The sequence below is a fragment of the Leptonychotes weddellii genome, chromosome 7, assembly GCF_054177405.1.
Source record: "Leptonychotes weddellii isolate Sample4059 chromosome 7, ASM5417740v2, whole genome shotgun sequence".
NCBI classification, from domain to species: Eukaryota; Metazoa; Chordata; class Mammalia; order Carnivora; family Phocidae; genus Leptonychotes; species Leptonychotes weddellii.
In genome coordinates, this window is record NC_138375.1 from 109,811,349 (window position 1) to 109,833,832 (window position 22,484).

The 22,484-nt window shown below is 41.7% G+C and overlaps 1 protein-coding gene across 4 annotated transcripts in view; it reads left to right on the top strand.

The window, feature by feature from the left end:
• Positions 1–22,484, top strand: part of DIAPH1 (diaphanous related formin 1) — a 94,849-nt gene that overhangs the window by 42,556 nt on the left and 29,809 nt on the right. For all 4 annotated transcript variants that reach the window (XM_081826958.1, XM_081826960.1, XM_081826959.1 and 1 more), the window contains one exon: positions 74–188. In XM_081826958.1, the coding sequence (XP_081683084.1) occupies positions 74–188 (115 nt within the window). The remainder of the gene's footprint in view (positions 1–73; positions 189–22,484) is intronic.

Sequence of the window (22,484 nt, forward strand, 5' to 3'; positions counted from 1 at the left end):
CTTAGTCAGTTTTCTAGGATGGAAAGTACAGGGCTCCGGTTAGTAACTCTTAACACCCTGCCCGTATCCACAGTTTGTTGCTGAGGACCTGTCCAAGGACTGCTTCTGGACAAAGGTGAAGGAGGACCGCTTTGAGAACAACGAACTTTTCGCCAAACTTACTCTGACCTTTTCTGCCCAGACCAAGAGTGAGTACCTTCCTCTTTCATGCACAGGTCCAGTATAGGACTTAAGAGTATCCTTTAAGTGAGTCTCCCATTCCTTTCCCTTCCCTGAGTGAGGGTTGAAGAGAGGTGGTTTTTCCCATTCGGAAGAAATTAAGATATTTTTGTATTCTGGGGACGCTGGGGTTGGGAAAGAAAACTGTTGCATTTTGGTATTTTTTTCCCCAATTTTTTGGCATGTAGGTATTTTTTATCAGTATAACATGTTGGGGATATGAGATTAAGGTGACATGAAGCTCATTATGGGCCCATTTTGATAATACTCTTGAACGGATTCTGGCACTGTCTTTAAGGTGCCATCCCAGACCTACAAACTTAATAAGGGTTGGGCCAGTCTTTCACAGGTTAGGTGGTTGAATGACTGTCTACAATAACAACCATGTGTGATTCTTTTTCTTTTCTTCCATTTCTTTTCAATATCTGATGCTTTTCTCTTCCTGGCCCTTTGCTCCTCCAGCTTCAAAAGGTAAGAATACAGAAGAGCCTTTTAATTGGGTATCTTGAACATTGGAGAAAAGATGTAACAGATGTAAAGGAATTTCTCTTTAGAAAACTGAGATGAGATTGGGGATTGATTTATCTTCTCTCTCTTTTTTTTTAAGAGTCTAGAAGGACCAGTAGCTGTGATGTTTAATTGACAGCATAGATAGTTGTTTTAAGTTTAAGTCGAAGCTGCCATATAGTTCTTTCTTTGGAAGGCGAGGGACACCTTAAGTATTTTAATACCATGACCTTATTTATTTATTTTTTTTTTATTATACCATGACCTTACATTACTGTTGTGTTTTATAGTCTTCCAAGTGCTTTAACACATACTATTTCTTGGACCTGCCAAGAAGCCTTAAGAGATAAGCAGGTTGTATATTATCTCCATTCTGTAGCATGCTTAAACTGAATATGCGTAACTTGCCCAAGGTTAAATGACCAGATCCAGGGATCTTGTCTTTTTTTTTTTTTTTTTTTAATAAATTCTTGCTTTTCTTCTTCACCTTCATATCTTCCCCTTTGTTCTGGAAGAGCTGATCTGTTTTGCCGTCTCTTTCTTCACTTCTTAATTCTTGTGGTTTTGTGCTGCCTTGGGACGGGGCACTTGTAGTTTTTTCCCCTGAGGGATACAGTATTTGAATTTAATGACAGTTATAGCCTAATAATTTTGTATTTCCATCTTAGAGCTTTTTTTTGTTTCCTTAGAGGTGTATTTTGACCCTAGTGATGAAAATTAAGTGCAACTTTTGAGCATTTCCCCCTCTTCTGTCTGCCCTTCCCCTCCCCCAGTAAATAAGCACTTATTTTTTTCCTTAAGTGAACTGATGGAAGCAGGCTGCACTTTGTTCTGTTAAGGAGCCTAACACTGCTAGGAGCCCTTGGTGGCCCCTAGTTAGGTGTGTCTATCTGAGAGCCTAAGATGGCTGGGCTCAGGCGTGACCTCTTGCCTTTCACTCAGGGCAGAGTGGCCTTGTACTCTAGAATAACTGTCATCTGCTGAACAAAAGTGCAGCCAAGGGGTTGACTTCCACCTGCTTAGTGAAAAATCCTGTGATAATGACCACTTAGGCTATTCTGGTATATCAGCAACGATTAGTTGACAGAGAAACTCAAAATCGAATGATTTCCTAATTTGTAGGTTCACAGAATCTACCCCTGTGTTGGCCTGTGGCGTAAGTCCCGTTCTCTCAGCTGTGGCCTGAGCACCACTGCACCTGCACACCGGCCAGGCGTCTTTCCTCCCGCCTCAGCCACCCCCTTCCTCTGTACATTTGTATTACTAGTGATTATAGTGAGGTTTTCTGCACTTTCGTGGTTTTCCTTGGCATTTTATTCCCACTGTGAATTGATAGTGTTTTAAAAATACCCAAGCAAGACCATATCTCATCTTTTGTCATTTTCAGAAGTGTAACCACACTTTTTAATGCTCCTTTAGCTCTCAGATTCTGCCCTGGAAACTACTTTCTTTTCATTTGAAGGTTTTAACTTTCTACCAGCCTTGGCTCTCCCCGCCCCCCCACCCCGAATTATTCTTAGAAAACTCTGTATCTTAATCTGAAAAAAAAAAAAATGAGTATGACTTAGTTGATTTAGTTTAGTGGAGTATTGATTTTTCAGGTAGTAATAGTCTGCACTACTAGATTGCTGCTCTTGTGATGAAGGAAATTCCTAGCTAGTCTTTAAATATCTTCAGCTTCAGTTAGCACTTCCAGGTATTAAATTGGCACTCTGTCTTAATTTCCTCATTTTTCCATTAGGGAACACTAGGGGATGTGTCCTCGAAAATTACGAAATCATGAGCAATTTTCCAGACATTCTAAATCTTCAATGATTTAATTTTCTGTCAAGCATAATCCTGAGTATTTACTCTTTACCCAACTCTGAGTGACCCACAGCACTCAGATGCCACAGAACTTCCCTGCTGCTTGTAGCCCTTGCTGTGTCTTGCTATCATTCATTTCCCTCCCAAATAAGAACTCCCTCCCCCTTTTAAAAATTCTTTCTTCTTTGGATTTTTAATGTTTTCCTGACTTTAATGTCTGATTTATTTTTTCCTTCTCTCTTTACCTGCTTTCTTTTTTTTTTTTTTTAAGATTTTATTTATTTATTCATGAGAGAGAGAGAGAGATGCAGAGGGAGAAGCAGGCTCCCAAGGAGCAGGGAGCCCAATGCGGGAGTCGATCCCAGGACTCTGGGATCATGACCTGAGCCGAAGGCAGACGCTTAACCATCTGAGCCACCCAGGCGCCCTTTTTTTTTTTTTTTTTTTAAGATTTATTTATGTATTTGACAGAGAGAGACACAGCGAGAGAGGGAACACAAGCAGGGGGAGTGGGAGAGGGAGAAGCAGGCTTCCCGCCAGGCAGGGAGCCTGATGCGGGACTCGATCCCAGCACCCTGGGATCATGACCTGAGCCAAAGGCAGACGCCTAACGACTGAGCCACCCAGGTGCCGCTCTTTACCTGCTTTCTTTTCCTTTGTTATAGTCTATAAATCTGTGGTGATGCAAGAGGTATTAGAATGTTGGGGTTTGTTGAATGTGTCTCTTGGGAACAAAATAGTTGCCTTAATACCATCTGCACAGGCCTCCGGTGGCAGCCAGAAGTGCTCTGTGGGGACCCCATGCCATGTGTAACTCCCACTGTGAGCATGCTGACTAATTTGCTTTTGTCTTTCCTGATGTGGTTTTGAACTTCTTCTCTTGGTGCTCAGGCTGGCAAACTCAGTGCAGACTTCCCGATAGCCCCCTTGCTCACAACAACCCAGAAACACTTCAGTAAAAAAGGCTTTGGGGTTCTTAAAGTTTATCAGGTAAGGAAATTCAAGCTCTAGCAACTTCAGAGGTGAGCGCTCAGAGGACCCACATCTTCTCAGTATGAAAGCAAGGTTGCTTTTGCTTCTGCTACTTTAAACATGTCCAGTATAAAATTTCAGATCTTTATCCTTAATCCTGTTTTTCAAGTAGGTAAGCAGTTTCAGTTTCCAAGTCTCTTATTCATAGTCTTAATATTGATGATATAGTTAAATGATAGATGAATACTCATTACCACTCCATAAATATTCTGTCCTTCAGATAAAGAATTAGAGACACAGCTTGAATAACTTTTCCTAGGCTATATAGTGCCAGAGCCAGGATTCAGACTGTGGAGTGTGTGACTCCAAAGTCCTTGCTCTAGCCCTCTGCTTCCCAGAAGCATATGTGTCTGTCCTAAGAACTTCTGGGGACTTAGATCCAGACAAAAGATGAAAGAAGGGGATATGCTGGCTTTTGCAACCACTTCATTCATTCAGGCACTTCTCTTTCAGTCCTTGAACTGGCAGTGACTCTTAGTACAAAAAAGGAACAGCAGATTAGGGAAAGTAGGTGAAATGCTGGATATTTAGGGTTGAGGAAGAGGAAATATGTTCTGATTCTAGTACATTCAACTGTAGCAAAACGAACCCAGCTGGAGAAATAAGGCCTGCTTATCTAGTGTAGTGGAAGTTCTACTTAGATGATTTCAGGCCAATAGTTGCCAGACTTGATGAGGAAGTTATTTGGACAGGAGGTTTTTATAATGTTGCATTATTTCCTCTCTCACTTGCTAAACACAAGTCTCTGTTATTTGTTAGACATGGCTATCCCCCTTATATTTTACTGATACCCAAAACTTCCTGTATATCTACTCCAGGAACGGACATCAGAGAGAACACCCACCTTACTCTTTACATCTGCCTCCTCTAGTCATGGTTCTCCAGCCACTGCATCATTATGGTTCAGGAAGATGTGAGCCTTTTTAATAAGAGAAGGGCCCAGAGAGAGGAACCAGTCTTCCTATGTATACTACAGGTTCTCTTACACATTTTTCTCTCTTAAGGATTAGTTTCTTGTTTTTGAACTCTTGACTTCCTATAAATCACAGATTTACTCCGTCAGTTTATTCCTTGTCAGGGAATATTATGAATTCAGACCTGATAGGTAGTACTATAAAATTTGGGAGTTCTTTTCACTTTCTCACCATCCTTATGGTGATCAGCAAGGAGTCTTTTATCATAGTCTCTGTTGACTCTCTCTCTTGAATTCCTTGGGAACATGCTCAGTAGTTAAACTAATTTTTTTTTCAAACTTTTCTGGGGAGCATTTTCATCACTGTGGTGATTGAGGTCATTATTTGTATGAATAAAATAACTGTTTTTTCATTCAGCTTTTCTTTTAACTCTGACTCTTTTGTTGATGACATGATCTCATGAAAAATAGTATCTCTTGAAACTGTGTGAGAAATGATAACTCTTGTCCTAAGTACAGTGGCATTTTCCTTTTTAGGTTTATTCCTTCCAAAAACCTTTTGCGCTCGTAAGATCCACAAGTTAGTTACCCTCAGTAGGTGTGCATTGGCCAATATGTAGTGTTAGACCCTCTCCCTGTGTAAGTATGAGGTGCATTGTGGGAACTGTGAGAATCAGAACAGTTCTCCAAGTGATTTTCAGCAGTAACTTAGAAAGAACTCTGGCTAAAAAGTAAGATCTTGACCGGGAGCTAAGAATTTCATAAATGATAACCGTATTCTAGTTAGGATTTGACTGTGCGTCAAGATCCCAAGGTTTGTGCTCTTGTCCCATAAGTCAGAACTATTGGCAACAACCATCTGTTGCTCTCCCAGAGCTTTGTTGGTTCAGGCTTCAAGAGGAGCCTGTGGTGGGGAAGCAATCCTTTCTTTCCCCCCAGATTGAAGGGTCTTTTTTCTTTTCCCTGTGATCCTCTTTTGTCCACTAGGTGGCACTCTTTCGGTTGGATCTTTATCAGGAAGCTTACAAGTGAATCTTTAGTTTCTGCAACTTTAACCCCTTGAAACAAGATTTTGTTAGAGCTCAACATGCTCCACCTTACTCAGTGAGTCTCTTGACAGAAATATGTCCGTTCCATCAGTTCCTTACTCCTCTCAAGTGTATAGGATAAGGATGTGTGCTATTCAAGTGAATATTTGTTGGGATTGTTGTCTTTTAATTACTAATTTTCTTGGGTTCTGAGTAGGATCAGACTATTAGTGCAAAGTGTTTGGGAAGTTCCATTATATCAGATGGTACTTCCTTGTGATGTAAAAACTTAAATCCATGGCACCTGAATTTGCTCAGTCAGTTAAGTGTCCGATTCTTGATTTCAGCTCAGGTCATGATCTCAGGGTCGTGAGATCGTGCCCAGCGTGGGGCCTGCTTAAGATTCTCTCTTGGGGCACCTGGGTGGCTCGGTCATTAAGTGTCTGCCTTCGGCTCAGGTCATGATCCCAGGGTCCCAGGATCGAGCCCCGCATCAGGCTCCCTGCTCAGCGGGAGGCCTGCTTCTCCCTCTCCCACTCCCCCTGCTTGTGTTCCCTCTCTCACTGTGTCTCTCTCTCTCTGTCAAATAAAATCTTTTTTAAAAAAAAATTCTCTCTTTCCCTCTCCCTCTGCCCACCCCCCCAATCTCCTGCTTGCACGAGTGCACATGCACACTCTCTCTGTCTAAAAAAAAATAAAAGACCTAAATCTACTCCTATCACCTGGGGTTATGAGGAGCCCTGCGTATTTGGATTGTCCTCTCCCCATCATCAGGGGTATAAAAAATAACCTAACCTCCCCGCCCCCCCACATACCCATCAGTACTCCCAACCTTTCCATCACTATTTGCCTTGAATTCATTGGATCTAATATTAGCTTATTTATCTTGGTTTATATTACTTCCTATAGGGAGCCCCAGATTTCCAGGTCACCCTCATATCCCATACTTGAATCCCCATAAAGCTCTTTTTTTTTTGCTTTTTTTTGCTTTTTTTCATAAAGCTCTTTTTATCTCCTATTCAGTCTCCCTCTCTGATCCTCCCTGAGTTGGTTCAGGCTTCAAGAGGAGCCTGTGGTAGGGAAGCAATCCCTTCTTTCCCCCCAGATTGGAGGGTCTTTTTTCTTTTCCCTGTGATCCTCTTCTTTGTGCCCTCTGGAATTCATGTTCCATTACTAGAAAAATCTCCTCTGACATCAACTTCACCTTGTTGATCTAAAAGAGACCTGGCTTTCCCTCAACACTGCTTTCCTTCTTGCCCTCGAGTGTGGTGGGTTTTTTTCTCCCATAAACCTCATCCCAATGGACTTGGACCCACAGATGGTGTAGATGTCCTCTTTGTTGTTTATTGCCACTTTCAGATCATTCCACCTTTCTCTTTGCTAAAACCCCATAATTTTGTATCAAATGACATCACCTAGTTCCTCTCTTAGTGCCAGTCATCTACTGACATCCCGAGCTATTCCTTATTCCTTAGCCAGGTTAGCTGTGGCTGCTCTTGGCGGTACTCCACGACCACTTCCACCTTAGTTCTTAGCAATTTCTACACAAAAGGGTCATAATCCTACCAATATGCTGGCTTCACAGTTCCTTGAATTGTTCTTTTCCAGTGATTTTGTCCTCTCCCTTACCTCACCCATTCAACTGCAGTCTTTCTCCAATCTTAACTTCATGCCACCCATGTTCTAGCTTTTTACGTCTCTCTCTTTAGGACCGACTGCCGCAGTCCTCCAGCCCCACTGAGACATCCAGTCCATTTGTCCTACCACCTTTCACTGTGTTTCTGCTCCTTGATGACTTCACTCTCCTCCTCAGCTAAAATTCCGTGGTTAGTCATGATAATAATCACTCTCTTTGGTGTTTTCCCCTTCCATTACTTCTCTCTGATTTCATCATAGTTGATGGGCAAAACGACAGTCTCTCTGCACCCTGCGCAGGTAGCTGTGCAAGTGAATGTGGCTGAGAAAAAACAACAAACACCTGGTCCTCCTGGATAGACTTTCTCCACTTGGCTTTCAGGGCAGCAGGTGCTGTTACTTATTCTCCTACCTCACTGGCCGTTCTTGCTTCTGGCTCCCATCTGCTCAGTTTGCATTGTGACATGCCCCTCGATCCTGCCAGGCAATCGGATATTAAACATTACGAGTCTGTTCAGCTTCCCATTCTCCTAAATTATTATTTCACGTTTTCTGTCTTCAAAGACCCAACTCCTCCTTCATCTTCATTCTCAGTTGAGCATGTCTTCCTCCTACTTCACTGAGAAAACTGAAGCCATTGGAAAAGGCACTTCTGTGAACTTCCACCATTACTGTACCCACTCTCTATCTTCCTCTCTCTTACCATGGTCCTGTTTAAGCCAGTTCCTGTACTTCATTTCAACAAATGCATAGAGTACATTAAAAATATAAAATTAAAAAATCTCCCTCTCCTTGCCTGGAGTGACCGTGGTTAACATACCTTTCACCTGCATGTGTTATTCTAGTAAAGGAATGAACGAAATCCTTTTCTTTTGTGGGGAAATGTGGAAAATTTTCATAGAACCATACTGGAAATTTAAGGGGCAGGGGAATAAAGATAAAATGACAAATATGAGAGTATACACATATTTTTAATGTAATCTTTGTGATCCCATGTGGTAGATATACATTTTGCATTTTGCTGAACATGATTTAGCACCTCTTGCTATCATAACATAGAGATGTACCCCATTATTTCTAATGGATAGTTATGTACTTTTTTTTTTAAGATTTATTTATTGTAGAGAGAGAAAGAGTGAGCACAGTGTGGGGAGGGCAGAGGGAGATGGAGAGAGAGAATCTCAAGCAGACTCCCTGCTGAGTGCAGAGCCCCATGCGGGGCTTGATCCCAGGACCCTGAGATCATGACCTGAGCTGAAATCAAGAATCAGACGGTTAACCGACTGAGCCACCTAGGCACCCCTCTGATGGATAGTTGTATTTTTTCAAATGCAATGTAAATGTGTACAGTTGATCCCTTACTGAGAAGTTACCATTTTTATATTATAAGCAGTGCTGTAGGAAAAATCATATTTATCTCTGTATTCTTGCATTTCTGCATAGTGAATTCTTAAAAATAAAATTTTGGGACCCATATTGCTGGGTATAGGATTGTACCAATTTACCCTTACATCAAAAATAAGAAATTAACTGGGTGCCTGGGTGGCTCAGGCGGTTAAGCGTCTGCCTTTGGCTCAGGTTGTGATCTCCAGGTCCTGGGATCGGGACGGGCTCCCTGCTCAGCAGGGAGTCTGCTTCTCCTTCTCCCCCTGCCACTCTCTTGCTTTTTCTCTCTCTCTGTCAAATAAATAAAATCTTTTTTTTTTTTTTAAAGATTTTTATTTATTTATTTGACAGAAAGAGACACAGCGAGAGAGGGAACACAAGCAGGGGGAGTGGGAGAGGGAGAAGCAGGCTTCCCTGCTGAGCAGAGAGCCCAATGCGGGGCTCGATCCCAGGACCCTGGGATCGTGACATGAGCCGAAGGCAGACACTTAACGACTGAACCACCCAGGCGCCCCAAATAAATAAAATCTTAAAAAAAAAAAAAAATTACTTATTGTAACATCTGATAGGGGAAACTGATACCTTGTTTTAATCTGACCATTAATAAGATTGCACCAGAATTTTCCTTCATGCCTTGAACTCTTTCCTCATCTATAAAATGAGACAGATTAACCTAAAGATTTAGCTCTTAGTTTGAAACTTCTGGTCTTGTTATGTTTTTTTTTTTTTTCTTTGTTTTGCTTGCATAAGCTGTCTTTGGTGTTACCTGTTCATCAGCTGAAACTTTTGATTTTTTGCTAAAAAATTCTTGTAATGTTTTCTTTCTTTTGGTCTGAGTTTCATTCTTTTTCCCTGCACTGAGGTCAGGCATTAGATATTGCTGCTTGTTTACAACTAGTGTTTGGGGGTAAAGAGCTACACTGATGTAAAGCTGTAAAACTTTTGCATGAAGGTTGCTCGTTTAGTTTCCACAGAAGACTTACTGGTGGAGATTTAGGAAGGGTGTCATCAGATAAAGATAATTAAACTTTAATTCTTTCTAAACTGGAGGAATTTGATGTATCTGTAGTGTGCACTTTCTCCTTTTCACCACCAGATGGCACATGGATCTCTTCTGTTTTAGATGTGTCATTGTTACGTCTGGGAGTGATGCAGTCACGTTAGAGAGAGACAACCTCCTTTGGTTTCAAATACCAACTGCATGGTATGCTGCCCTCTATCTGTCAGGAAATTCATTTGGAGGACTGATCAGTAAAATTACAACAGGAAGCTGTAGCTTGCTGTTTTCCAAAAGGGTCCTTCCCCCCACCTTGCAGCTAGTATCTTTAATAGGAGCAACGTTTGTATTTTTTGGAGGGCACAGAGGCTGGAGAATGTTTTCCTTTTTGTTTTAGTCTGATAACTTCATGAAAGCATAGCCTTCCTTTTAAAGTGCTTAAAGAGAAAATTGTTTTTTACCAGCTTGGTAGTTCGTTATATACATATTTGTAACCCCATGATATACATATTCCTAATCCCATCTCTGTCTCTACTGAATAGCTACTTGAAGCACATAATAGAACTCCCTGCTGATGATAAACACATAACTTCCCAGAGACCATATACTGAATTCGTTTCCTTGAGGGATTTGCCTGACCTACCTTGGGTAGAGCTTGCTGATGCAGAAAGGTTTTTACTGTCAACCCTTTTGTATCATTTGTTAACTCCTAACTATCCCAAGATAATGCCAGTTTTAGAGCCTCTTTCTAACTATGCAAACTTCAATGTGTGCCTGTAGTACTCTTCTTGACATGCATAGACTGAAACTGTATCTTTTAAGCCCATGGTACCATCCAGCATTATCTGCAGATTTCAGATTTGATATCTGATAAAGTGACTTTTAAATGGCCTTGTCTGAGGCTTCAACCAAACAGAAGGGTATCAGTATTGTATAAATTTCTGTCATCTTGAAGTCAGTCCCTACACTTACATGTCTGTTTCTGTCAGTAATTCCCAACTTTAGTGTGTATAAGGATTATATAAGGAGCTTGTTAAAGGTATAAATTCTTGGGCTGTTTCTCCAGAGTCGAAGTTGCGGGGACTGTAGGAAGAGAGGTTTCTAATAAGTACCTCATGTAAGTTTGTGGTAGGTACAGTAACCTGGCTTGATCCACGGCTTCTGTTTTTAGTTCTTTTTCCATTTTCTGCTCATTGTCTTCCTCCTCTCTGCCATGGTCTGGAAGCTGCTCTGCTTTATCTCGTGATAACGTTTTGATGTCTTTCTGAGAGTAGGCATTGGATAAGTATTATCCTTGTTTTTATGGAGATCCTACAAGATCATTTAGCGGGCAATCTGACATTTTCTATTGACTGCTAACATTTTGGAGGCTGTACTTCAGGGGCACTTGTTTTTTACAAAATTCTTCTTTTGCCATCTTCTTGGCCAGGTCTCGTTAGGCATCTTCGAAGGATGTTCTGAAGAAGTTCTCTGGAGTCTGTGAAGTAGCTGGGAACCACTTAGAGACTGATGAGGCTGGAGAGGATGGGTGGAGGGCAGATGATGGGAGATCTCTCGAGTTGCACAACAAAGATGGAGTTGTGTGAGATCAGGATGTCCAAATCATGATAAAGGGGCTTCAGCTGTGCAGATGTAACTCTTGTTCTTGTTTAGTTAGTCCCTCACCATGCAGAGTAGGGATCGGAGATGTATGGAGGAGGAGAAATGGGATCTCTAGGCAATGTCAAGAGCAGAGCTGGGCTTTGGCATAAGCAGGAGAGTGAGTAATCCAGTGCTCTCAGGCTGCTACTTACTGGAGCCCAAAGCAGCTGCCTCAAGGGAACAGCACTATTCTCAGCATCCCTTATATGCTTCAGGAATTGTTGGATTTGAACTTAACTTTTCTGTAAATATGGGAGCATGTCTCCACCACAAGGTGATTCCTCTGGGGTTTTTTGCTTCTCTGTTACCTGTTTTTCTGCATAGGTAATGTGGTAGTTGAAAAGTCAAGATGGTATAAAGAATGCTATTGCCACCATAGTGTTAACCCATCCCGGCTCACCCCCCCACCCTTAGAGGTCATTGTTTTTGTTTCTTGATTATGCTTTTAATGTTTTGTTTTAAGATTTTATTTATTTGAGAGAAAGAGAGAGAGCACAAGCGGGTGGAGGGGCAGAGGAAGAGGGAGAAGCAGGCTCCCCGTGGAGCAGGGAGCCTGATGCAGGACTCGATCCCAGGACCCCAGGATCATGACCCGAGCCGAAGGCAGGTGCTTTAACCGACTGAGCCACCCAGGCGCCCCACTTTTAATGTTTTTTAAAAAACTCAATTGTAAGCAAATACTGATAGAGATTCGTATCCTCTCTCCCCTTACCAAAAGGTAACGTACTATCTGTATTGTTCTGTACCTTCTATGTCATGGGGATTTTTCATATCAGTACATAGAGATCTTCCTCATTAAAAAAAAAAAAAAATCCTAAATTTTTCAATAAGCGTGCATCACTTTTCTAAGGAAGACTAGGATGAAACCAAAAATATGGTAATGAAATAATGTCCCTTTTTTGAAACGCTAGCTGCAGCAACTTAGCATGCCTGTGTATCCTCTTCTTCTCCTTGTTTTCCCTGCAAACTCTCTTATGTAATAAATGATTGAATATACCAACTCTAAATGTATGGCAGTTCCTACTGGAGCCTTCCAACTATGGTGGTGTTGAGAAGAGAGACTTGAAATGTTCTGCTCTGGGCCCTTCTGGACACCTGGCCTGCATCTGGGGCATTATATTCCCAAGCAGGAGCAGAGGTTTGTATCACTAGCATAGGGATGCTACTTCATAGAGGGATATGGTCTTCGAAGGAAAGGGGTGACCTACCTCATTTTTTTCTTCTCAGTTTTTGTTCTGGAGATAATTGCTGTAGAACTTAGTACACTGTAACTGTTCTGTTTTAGAATTCTGGCACATCGACTTCAGAGCATTTTTGAAGAATGCTGAGGATAAGAGTGTTAGGCAGGAAAAGCAGGATACTATTATGTACAACCCTCATGGCAATTGTGTTTTACAGAAAAAGTGCAGAAGTAAAAGATTGGAAGGGAATATACCAGAATACTCTAACAGAATTTGTTAGGGTGCTAAATTTCTTTTCCTTCAGTTTCTCTGTAATGTGGTCGTCTTACTGTTTTGTTTTTTTAAGATTTTTATTTATTTATTTGACAGAGAGAGCCAGAGAGCACAAGCAAGGAGAATGGCAGAGGGAGAGGGAGAAGCATACTCCCCACTGAGCAGGGAGCCCGACGCGGGGCTCGATCCCAGGACCCTGGGATCATGACCTGAACTGAAGGCAGACACTTAACTGACTAAGCCATCCAGGTGCCCCTGTCATCTTATTTTTTTAATGGGAAGAACAAACGGTTAAGAAGAAAGTTTGCCATTGGCCAGGATGCTTCAAAAAGGGGCTTTTAGAGAAGTGCTTGGACCTAAGAAATGAATGTTTACAAAGCAGAATGCTAATATTCCAGTTCTAGAGAGCAGGTGACAGCATCTATACTTCACTCCTCATAATGATCCTAGCCTGCTTGTCTTTGAAAAATCAGATTCCAATTTAAAAAGCTATTTGTTCTTCTCTCAGCATCCTTGGGTGAGGGAACCCCAGTTATACAAGAGAAGGACTTTGGTAACCGTATGTATGCAATATGGGATGGAATCTTTCCTTCCTGATCCTATGGTAATCCCAACTCTGTTCTTAGAGTCAGTGATTGTTCCTTTCGTTATCTGTTCGATTAGAATATAAGATATGTGTGTGTTTAAATTTCCTCTTGGAAAGAAAAACTGCTGAAATCCTTCAAAGAAGAATGACTCCCTTTCCTCACCCTCTTTTCCTCTTCTGGTTGCATTCCTACTCTGCTTGCATTCTTAACTCTGCATTCTTCTTTTCAGCCACGGGGTGCGCGCAGTTGAGCTATTTTGGCTCAGGTTCCAGATTGTGAGGTCAGAAACTAGGGATTGGAGGAGAGTATCAGGTGACTTTCAGTAACAGGATGATGATCCTGCCCTCATCCCCACCCCTTCTCCCCCCTCTTTCCCCACCCTTTCCTGGCTTCCACGTTAGGAACAAAGAAGGGGAAAAAAACAGCAGTATGACGAAGAAAACCAGCTGCTGCCATTGCAGACTCAGGCTGGGGGCTGGGTATTTATTCCATCTGTTCTCTTTGTTAGGCTCTTACCCTGTTACTTTCCCTCCCAGGACCCTGACTGAAATGGAGGGTGTTTCTAGGATCCTTTGTTACTGAAAATAGCTTAGAAATGTGCAGTTTACTCGCGATTTAGGTGAGACACAGCAAAGATTAAAACTGTTCCAAGCACCTAGAAAAAGATGAAGGTATTTCTCCTTCTCAGTCTGATTCAAGAATACCTGTTTGATGTCAGATGCTGTGAGTGGTAGGAGGTCATTATTTGTTCTTTCCAATCATAGGAACAGTGCTGCCTAATAGGTGGTATCTTCATTTATAACTGAGAAATTGAAAGTACAGAATTAATATGTCCTTTGTTTATTTAGATCTCATAGCAAGAAAATACCAAGCCAGAATTTGATCCCAGATCTGTTAGGTTCAGAATCTAGCATTTAGGGGAAGGGAGTGGCACGAAGGCAGGCGTGTTCAGAGGTGCCTACTTCTAGGGACTCTTGCAGTACTGGGCCAGCACTCTGCATTTCCACAGTGACCAGTCCTAATTTTTTCAACAAATAAATCTCCAGGGGAAAAATGAGATGAACATACAGGTTAAAAGAGAATTTTAAAATGTCAGCCAGTTGCAATATGTGGATCTTATTTATATCTTTAAAGAAAGGCAAAGGTTTTATACCTAGTGCCTTCTTTTGATGCCTTTTCTCCTGTCCTCTAGCCTTACTGTCCCCTGTCTGTCCTTCCAGTCCACCCTCACCCACATTCCTGAAGCTGATCTCTTCCTGAGCACTCCTGTACTGAGTCACCTTCCTGGGTGTGCTGGGAAAGGATAAGAAACTCAGTGACTTGTCTGAGTGATCAAATGTTTTGAGAAGTGCCCAGATTTCTAATACTGCTTTTGTGCCACCCTTTCAGACTCTATTTGCTCCCTTCTTCCTAACTCGTAGCACTTGGTTTTTGTACTTTCGAAATCAGTCCAGCTTTGTTCTTGTCCTTCAGGTTTATCCATCTCTCCTTAAAGCTTGCACATCCGTGGTTGCCTAGTTCTGTGGGACTTAGTAGATGGGCATTTGTTTGGCCAGGAGGTCAATGATAGGAATCTGGTTTTCCCTGCTATGGTGTATACCTACAAATGGCTTTGAGGTGCTGAATTTTTCCCTCATGTATATTATAGCTGTGGGGAATATAAGGTAGAAATCCTCCACATGGGCACTTTCTTAAATTAGGACATGGTAGGGACCTCTTGTTTTGTCCTTTCCTCAGAATCAGAGAGCTCATATAGAGCTTAATGGACATGGCTTATTGTATGCTGGGAGGACTTGGTGATGTCGTAGCTATGTTACTCTCACAGAAACTTTGTTATTTCCTGGGGATCTTACTAATAAGTGTTCAGATCTTTTAGATAAGCTAGGCAGATCTAGGCCTCTTCCCCAAAGGCCATATTATATCAGAACTACACTGGTACCAGAGTACCACTTTTTTTTTTTTTTTTTTTAACTTCCTATTGTGGTTCTGTGCTCACATGTATTGTATGTACTCTTGATCTCTCTTCATGGATGTTGGATAAGCTCACACATTTGTGCTGCCTCATGTAAGTGAGTGGAAGGTGCTGCTGACTTGGATCCACAGATTTCTCGGCATGTTTCCACTTTCTCCACTTTTCTCATGTGTTCTCTTTTAGTCATAAAGTACTTGGGTTACTCAAGGGACGTGTAGCATGAGATTATGGAGGGTGTTCCCTGTAGAATAGGGACAAATGCCTCAGGTTTCATCTCAGGCCGAGCAAGTAGCGTGTGGTCCTGAGTCAGTGAACAAGAAGGAAGGTTAGGTGGAGTGGCTGTATACTCAGCCTGAACCTTTCAGTCCTGCAGAATCTTAAAGCCCTGCAGGCTTTAGAGTCAGGCTGTGTTCTCAGCAGTATTTTCCCAAAGTCCTCTTTCCTAGCTCACTTACTCACTCCCACCTGCAGTTCTTAAGAACTTCATTTCCAGGGTGTCAGGCAATGCCCTTCTCCTCCATTTCCTGTTTGTGATCTTCATTGAGAGAAGTCTGCAACAGGAAGTCCTGGGGGAAGTGATGGCTTCAGCTGTGGGCCTGGGGGGTGGGGGGGCATTAGCTCATTACTGCAGTTGGGGAATACTGTGCTACGTAGTAGGCCCTCCCTTCTGTTCTGGGGGCCCTTATGATCTGGAACTCAGTGGTCACTGGGACTCAGGCCACTGACTTGGTGCCTTGACTCTTTATCTTCAGAGACTAGAAATTATCTTCCCTTCTTATGCCTCAATCTGCTTAAATTGTAGAATTCAACGTAAGAATCAAGATTCATGACAAAATTAGCTTGGACTCTGTAGGGTGGATTCTTTTAACATATGCAAAAATAGTGAAGAAAGAAAAATAGGGTCCTTCTGTTGGACAGCAGGGGGTGCCCTTTCCCTTCACTTTATTGCCTGGCACTCCCTACTGCATTCAGCCATTTTAGACAGATTGTTTTTGCTCTTAGCTAACTCCATTTTGTGTTTGTGACGCAGGAAAAAAAAAAGAATTGGGCCAGGGAGGAGCCCGACTGAGGGAGGAGTGAGGCAGGCCAAGACACAGCCAACAGACTCCTTTACTCAGCACTTGTTCATCAGGGACTTAACCTTGCTGCAGGCTGCCTGCATTCTGAGCCCCAGATGTAGCAAGTTCCCGCCCTCTGAGCCAAGAATGGAGTGCTGTCTGGCTATGGGACGCCCAACTGTGACGGGGTGCTGGCTTTTGAGACAGCAGGCGTTGCATCCCTTCTCCCTCTTCAAGAATCTAAACCTGAGTTTAGGTTGGTTTTTTCTTACAGAGATGTTGAGAGTGGTTTTCTCATTTATAGGATCAGCTAAGAGAAATAGGTACCCTTTTCACTCGGTTATCTCAAAAGAATCTGACGTCCTAATCATCCCAGGGAAGCAGTCTGACTTAAAAAAAGAAACACATACAAAACATTTATTTTTGAAAAGGTAAAAAAAAAAAAGCATATGTAATACATAAATACATACACACATGTATATGTGAAGAGAAGAATATGAAAATGATCTCCATCTCCCAATTTGTTTTATTTTTAAGATTTTTTTTTTTTTTAAGATTTTATTTATTTATTTGACAGAGACATAGAGAGAGAGGGAACACAAGCAGGGGGAGTGGGAGAGGGAGAAGCTGGCTTCCCGCTGAGCAGGGAGCCCAGTGCGGGGCTCGATCCCAGGACCCTGGGATCATGACCTGAGCCGAAGGCAGACACTTAACGACTGAGCCACCCAGGCGCCCCCTTTTTTTAAAGATTTTATTTGAGAGAGAGAGTGTGCATAAGCAGGGGGAGCAGCAGAGGGAGAGGGAGAAGCTCATTCCCCGCTCGATGGGGAGCCCGACTTGGGGTTTGATCCCAGGACTGCGAGATTATGACCTGAGCTGAAGTCAGATGCTTAACTAACTGAACCACCCCAGCACCCCATCATCCAATTTAAAAACTCATGGCTCATCTTGTTTTATCTATCCATATCAGCCTTCTCTTTGCTATACCAGTTATTTAAACTGTATCCTAATTAGTTATATCATTTAATCCTTAAGTAAGTAGTTCAGAATGTATATCGAAAAATGAGTACTTTTAAAAAAAAGAATTCTATTACCTTTGTCACATCTAAAAAGTTCTTAAACATCATCAGATACCCACTCACTGTTTCTGTCTTACAGGTTTGTTTGTTTGTTGTTGTTTTTATAGTTTATTAATCTGAATCAGAACCAGATAAAGTCCATGCATTACAATTGGTTGATGTCTCTGTAGTTTCCCTCTCCAGCTTGTGCTGTCTTTTAATTTTTTTATCTCGCAATTTGTTTATAGGCCTGATTTCTTAGGAAAGAGGGAGGATCCCTCAGGTTGGGACTAGGAAAGTACAAAGCCAGACTTCTTTCCACATTGCACAGCTTCCCATCTTCAGGAGGTCCTCCAGAAGTGATGGGAGAGGCGCTAAAGGGGGAATGCCCTGCAACCTTCAGAGAAAGGGCTGGAATATCTTACTTAGGGGAGTGGCTTATTTCTTGTGACAGGATAGCTTGTGACCCAAAGTCTTAAGAAAATTCACGGCAGACTGCTCTCAACAGAGTGGACCATGCTCTTTCCTAGGAATTAAAGGAGCACTTTTAAGCTTTGGGATACCGGATTTCTCAGCTGTGTGATAGCTTATGTCCCTAGGGTGATTTCAGCTCCTCAGCTTTATCTCCCAATCACTTTCCTTTTTCTTCAGTGGCCGCCTTTCTCCCTGACCAGACCTAAAGGGTTAGCAGTACTTCATAGACTGTCTTACAGAAAGAAAAATCCTGTGCCATGTTGGGGACAGGCACATGTGAAAATTCTTCCATGGCTCCAGCACTGTCACCTCCCCACTCTGCCCCATGACTTTTTGAGGATTGTCTTTGAGTCTGATTTATATGAGGAGGTGAAAGCTTTTGCTTGATGCTCTTTCTCTCCCTTCTGAATTAGGTCAGTGCCTCACTTACCACAGCTGCAGCAGGCAGTCTGCTCCCTTGCTCTGGGGGAGAGCAGAGGTTACAGAAGGGAAGTTGCAGGGTCTAACTTCTTGGCAAGGCTGGCAGGGCACTCGGCAAGTTTGGTCCTTAGAGACTAGGTTGGCTATGCGCCTAGTTCGGAAGCTGCTGTGCCCATTAGCACAAGTGCTTAGAATCTGCTAAAGAGGTCAGGGTTGCCGCTGCTAGAGTCGTGGACGCTGGCACTGACATGCTCTTTGAAGAGTCGGCTGAGTGATAAGGGTTTCTTTTCTGCTCTTGTCAGCGGAGAGGCACAGTCATTTGCCGATAAGATTCTCCTTCCCTCTCTGCTAAGGTGTGCTGTGTGTACTCACGTTTTTATCGTGTATGAGTTTCATACAGTTCTACAAAGTGAAATTACTCAGCTCTTGATGTCCCTTTTTTTTTTTTTTTTAAAGATTTTATTTATTTATTTGACAGAGAGACACAGCGAGAGAGGGAACACAAGCGAGGGGAGTGGGAGAGGGAGAAGCAGGCTCCCCGCAGAGCAGGGAGCCCGATGTGGGACTCGATCCCAGGACCCTGGGATCATGACCTGAGCCGAAGGCAGTCGCTTAACCAACTGAGCCACCCAGGCGCCCTCTTGATGTCCCTTTTAGCGTGAGACATGGTATGAGGCCTTTGTTCTGGGCTTCCCATCCTTGCTCTGGCAAAAATGAGAGCTGGAACCCAAGCATTGGTAAGTTTATATGTTGAGTGCTATAATATTTGTATACTGAATCAATGCACCATTCCAGCAACAGGGATGGGAAGGCTGCTAATGGGAGTATCCTATCAACTCTACATTTTAATTTTTTTAATCTTAATTTTTAAAATTTTTTAAGTAATCTCTGTGCCCAACATAAGCCTCAAGCTCATGACCCCAAGATCAGGAGTTGTGTACTCTACTGACCGAGCCATCCGGGCACCCTTTGACTTTTTATCTTTACTGCTGGTTGTCAGTGGGTCTCCCTCAACCTACCCACCCAGTGTGAAAGCTGAACCAGGGTCATTTGTCTAAGGATATTAAAATATTACAGGTGGTATCCAGACTCATTCCTGTCCTACCTGTCTCACAGTTCGCTGGTGGGTGACATTTTTAAAAATTTACATGTTAGATAATGTAACTACGCTAACACATCATACAATTTTAGTTTTGTCCATGCTTGCTTGTAGTCTTTGCCTATACTATATATATAGCATTTATTTGGTTGTCATCAGAGGGGTGTATATATATCACTTTTCTTATTTATTTGAAGTATGCAAATCATATGTGTAGGGTTAGTGAATTTTTACAAAATTCAAAGTGAAGTTTATATCCATGTAGTGAACACCCAGATCAAGAAACAGAACATTAATGGGGCGCCTGGGTGGCTCAGTTGGTTAAGCGACTGCCTTCGGCTCAGGTCATGATCCTGGAGTCCCGGGATCGAGTGCCGCGTCGGGCTCCCCGCTCGGCAGGGAGTCTGCTTCTCCCTCTTACCCTCCTCCCTCTCATGCTCTCTGTCTCTCATTCTCTCTCTCTCAAATAAATAAATAAAATCTTTAAAAAAAAAAAAAAGAAAAGAAACAGAACATTACTTGAGACCTAGAAATTCCTTGTACCCCCTTCAGGTTTTAGCTGATTCCTTACTCCTTCCACCCTGGCCCAGAGTAACCACTGTTCTGACTTCTCGCACCACAGATTTCTCTTATCTGGCTCCTTCATCCACAGCATATTTACTGGTTTGCTCACTCCTACAATACACATTAAGTACCTTCAGAACTGCTAACTCATACCACTGTGCAACTCACATCTACTAACTAGAGTTCATATTTGTTTACGCCAACCATGTTTGTTTCTGTTTATGAGGTAATTCTCAAATCCATCGATTGCTTTCTACCTCCAGCCCCACCATAACTGGGCCATGCCTTCATTTCTTATCTAAAATAACTAAACCCTCCTCTTTTTAAAAGTTTTTCAGTCTCACTGACAGTCATTCTGTGTTGTATAGTAATACTTGAAATAATATGCTTTTGCCTCTTTTTCTTGATTTATAAGTTGAAGATTTTATCTTTTGCCTCTGTTAGGAAAGTGAGGATGTTGATACTAAACTACTACCCTTCCCTTTCCTCTCCTCCAAATTGTCATTATCTACTGTTTAGGTATTTTAATGTTTACACTTTTTATTGTTAAATATAAGACAAATACAGAAAGCTACATAAAACAGATGTACAACTTAGGGAATTATTATAAGGTGAATGTCCTTGTAAATGCCACATGTCTGGAGATACACACTTTCCAGGGGGGATCCTAGGAACCTCTATGTGCCCCTTCCCTACTAAGAGAAACAGTTATCTTGACTAGGAATCACTTTTTTTTTAATCACCTAAGTTTATATTTCTGAACACTATAGTTTAGTTTTGCCTGTGTTTTTAAATGTCTTTGTCTCTCTTTATCTCTACCTTTCTCCCTTTTTTCTTTATTTTTCTTGAAATTCATTTGTTGTAAGAACTGTATTATTTGTCCTGTGAAGTTTCTCATAATACGGATTTTTGTGATTTTATTCCCATAGTGTAGTTCATATGTTTCTGTCCCCTATATTTGCTGTAAATGGGTAAGATGGATCTAGAAGCTTAATCAGAATCAGGCTCCATTTGTCTTTTGCCAAGACTTCTTCATCATAGATGTTAGGTTCCTCTTCAGACGACATATAATGTCTCGTCATCCCTTCTGTGATGTTAGCAGCCATCACAGTTCTCAGTGCATAGACCTGTTAGTTCATGAGGGTTGCAAAATGGACATATTTCTTTTTTTTTTTTTTTAAGATTTTATTTATTTATTAGAGAGAGAATGAGAGACAGAGAGCAGGAGAGGGAGGAGGGTCAGAGGGAGAAGCAGACTCCCTGCTGAGCAGGGAGGCCGACGCGGGACTCCATCCCGGGACTCCAGGACCATGACCTGAGCCGAAGGCAGTCGCCCAACCAACTGAGCCACCCAAGCGCCCCAAAATGGACATATTTCAAATAAAAGGAATGCCTTATATATTCTAGACATTAATTCTTTGTCTCTTAGGTGTATCACAAACATATCTGACTCTGCGGCCTCTTTGCACTTTTTTTTAGTGTCTCGTTGACTAGTTCCTTATGTAAAGTGCTTAGATTTATCATGCTTTTTCTTTATGGCTAATGCATATTGTGTCTGTGTAAGAAATCCTTCGGTCATTATAGTTTTGCCTTTCACATTGAGCTTTTTAATTGATTTGTAATTGATCTATTTGCCTATGGATGCAGCTTAGTTTTTTCATGGGACACTTAATTCCAGTCCTATCTGTTGTGAAGTCTGTCCTTTTCCCAATCATCTGACATGCCCAGTCTGTTCTCTCAAGTGCTCTTCTGGACTGTACTCTTTGCTCTTGATCATTTTGTCTATCCTGGTGCCAATAGCACATGATCTTGGTTTTTACAGTTTTATAAAATGTATTGATATCACCTGTCTTTTGCTGCTTTTTTACGAATGTCCTACCTTTGGCCCCTTGTATTTCCATATAAATTTTAGCAACTTAAAAAGAGAAACCTGTTAGGATTTTTATTCTACTGACTCTATAAATCAATCTGAGAATAATTCACATCTTAACATTATCGAGTCTTTTAATCTATGAATCTATAAATCTGTGTTCACTCACTTATTTTTAATGTTTTTCATTAATGTTATATAGTTTGTCCATAGAGGTCTTGTACAGCTTTTCTTAAATTTATTCCTAGATACTTCATATTTTTATAAAATTTTAATTTTATTTTTTGCTTGCTCATAATTTATAGGTCCTTTTGGATTTTTTTATATTGACAATTACCTTCTTCAAATGAGTGTGTTATGCTCAGTGTCTTGAATAAATTGCTCTACTTTGATACTTAAGAAAAACAAATGAGAGTGTTAATTCTTTCTTTCTAATCCTTAGAATTCTTGTTTCCTTTTCTTTCCTTATTACTACACTGGTTCAAAAGTCCAGCCAGTGTTGTTGAATGAAGCGATGATAATGAATGTTCTTGTGCCCCGCTCCCCTGCTTCTGTCATCCCATCTCTTCTCTAACTGTGACCTTCCTCCCTCCCTCTTATAAGGATCCTTATAATTTTACATTGGGTCCATCCAAATAATCTTGAATAATCCTCTACTCTCAGTATACTTACCTTGATGATACCTGCCTTGTACCTTTTATATGCAAGGTTGTTATTCATAGGTTCTAGGAATTAGGTTGTGGATTTCTTTGGGAAGCCGTTAT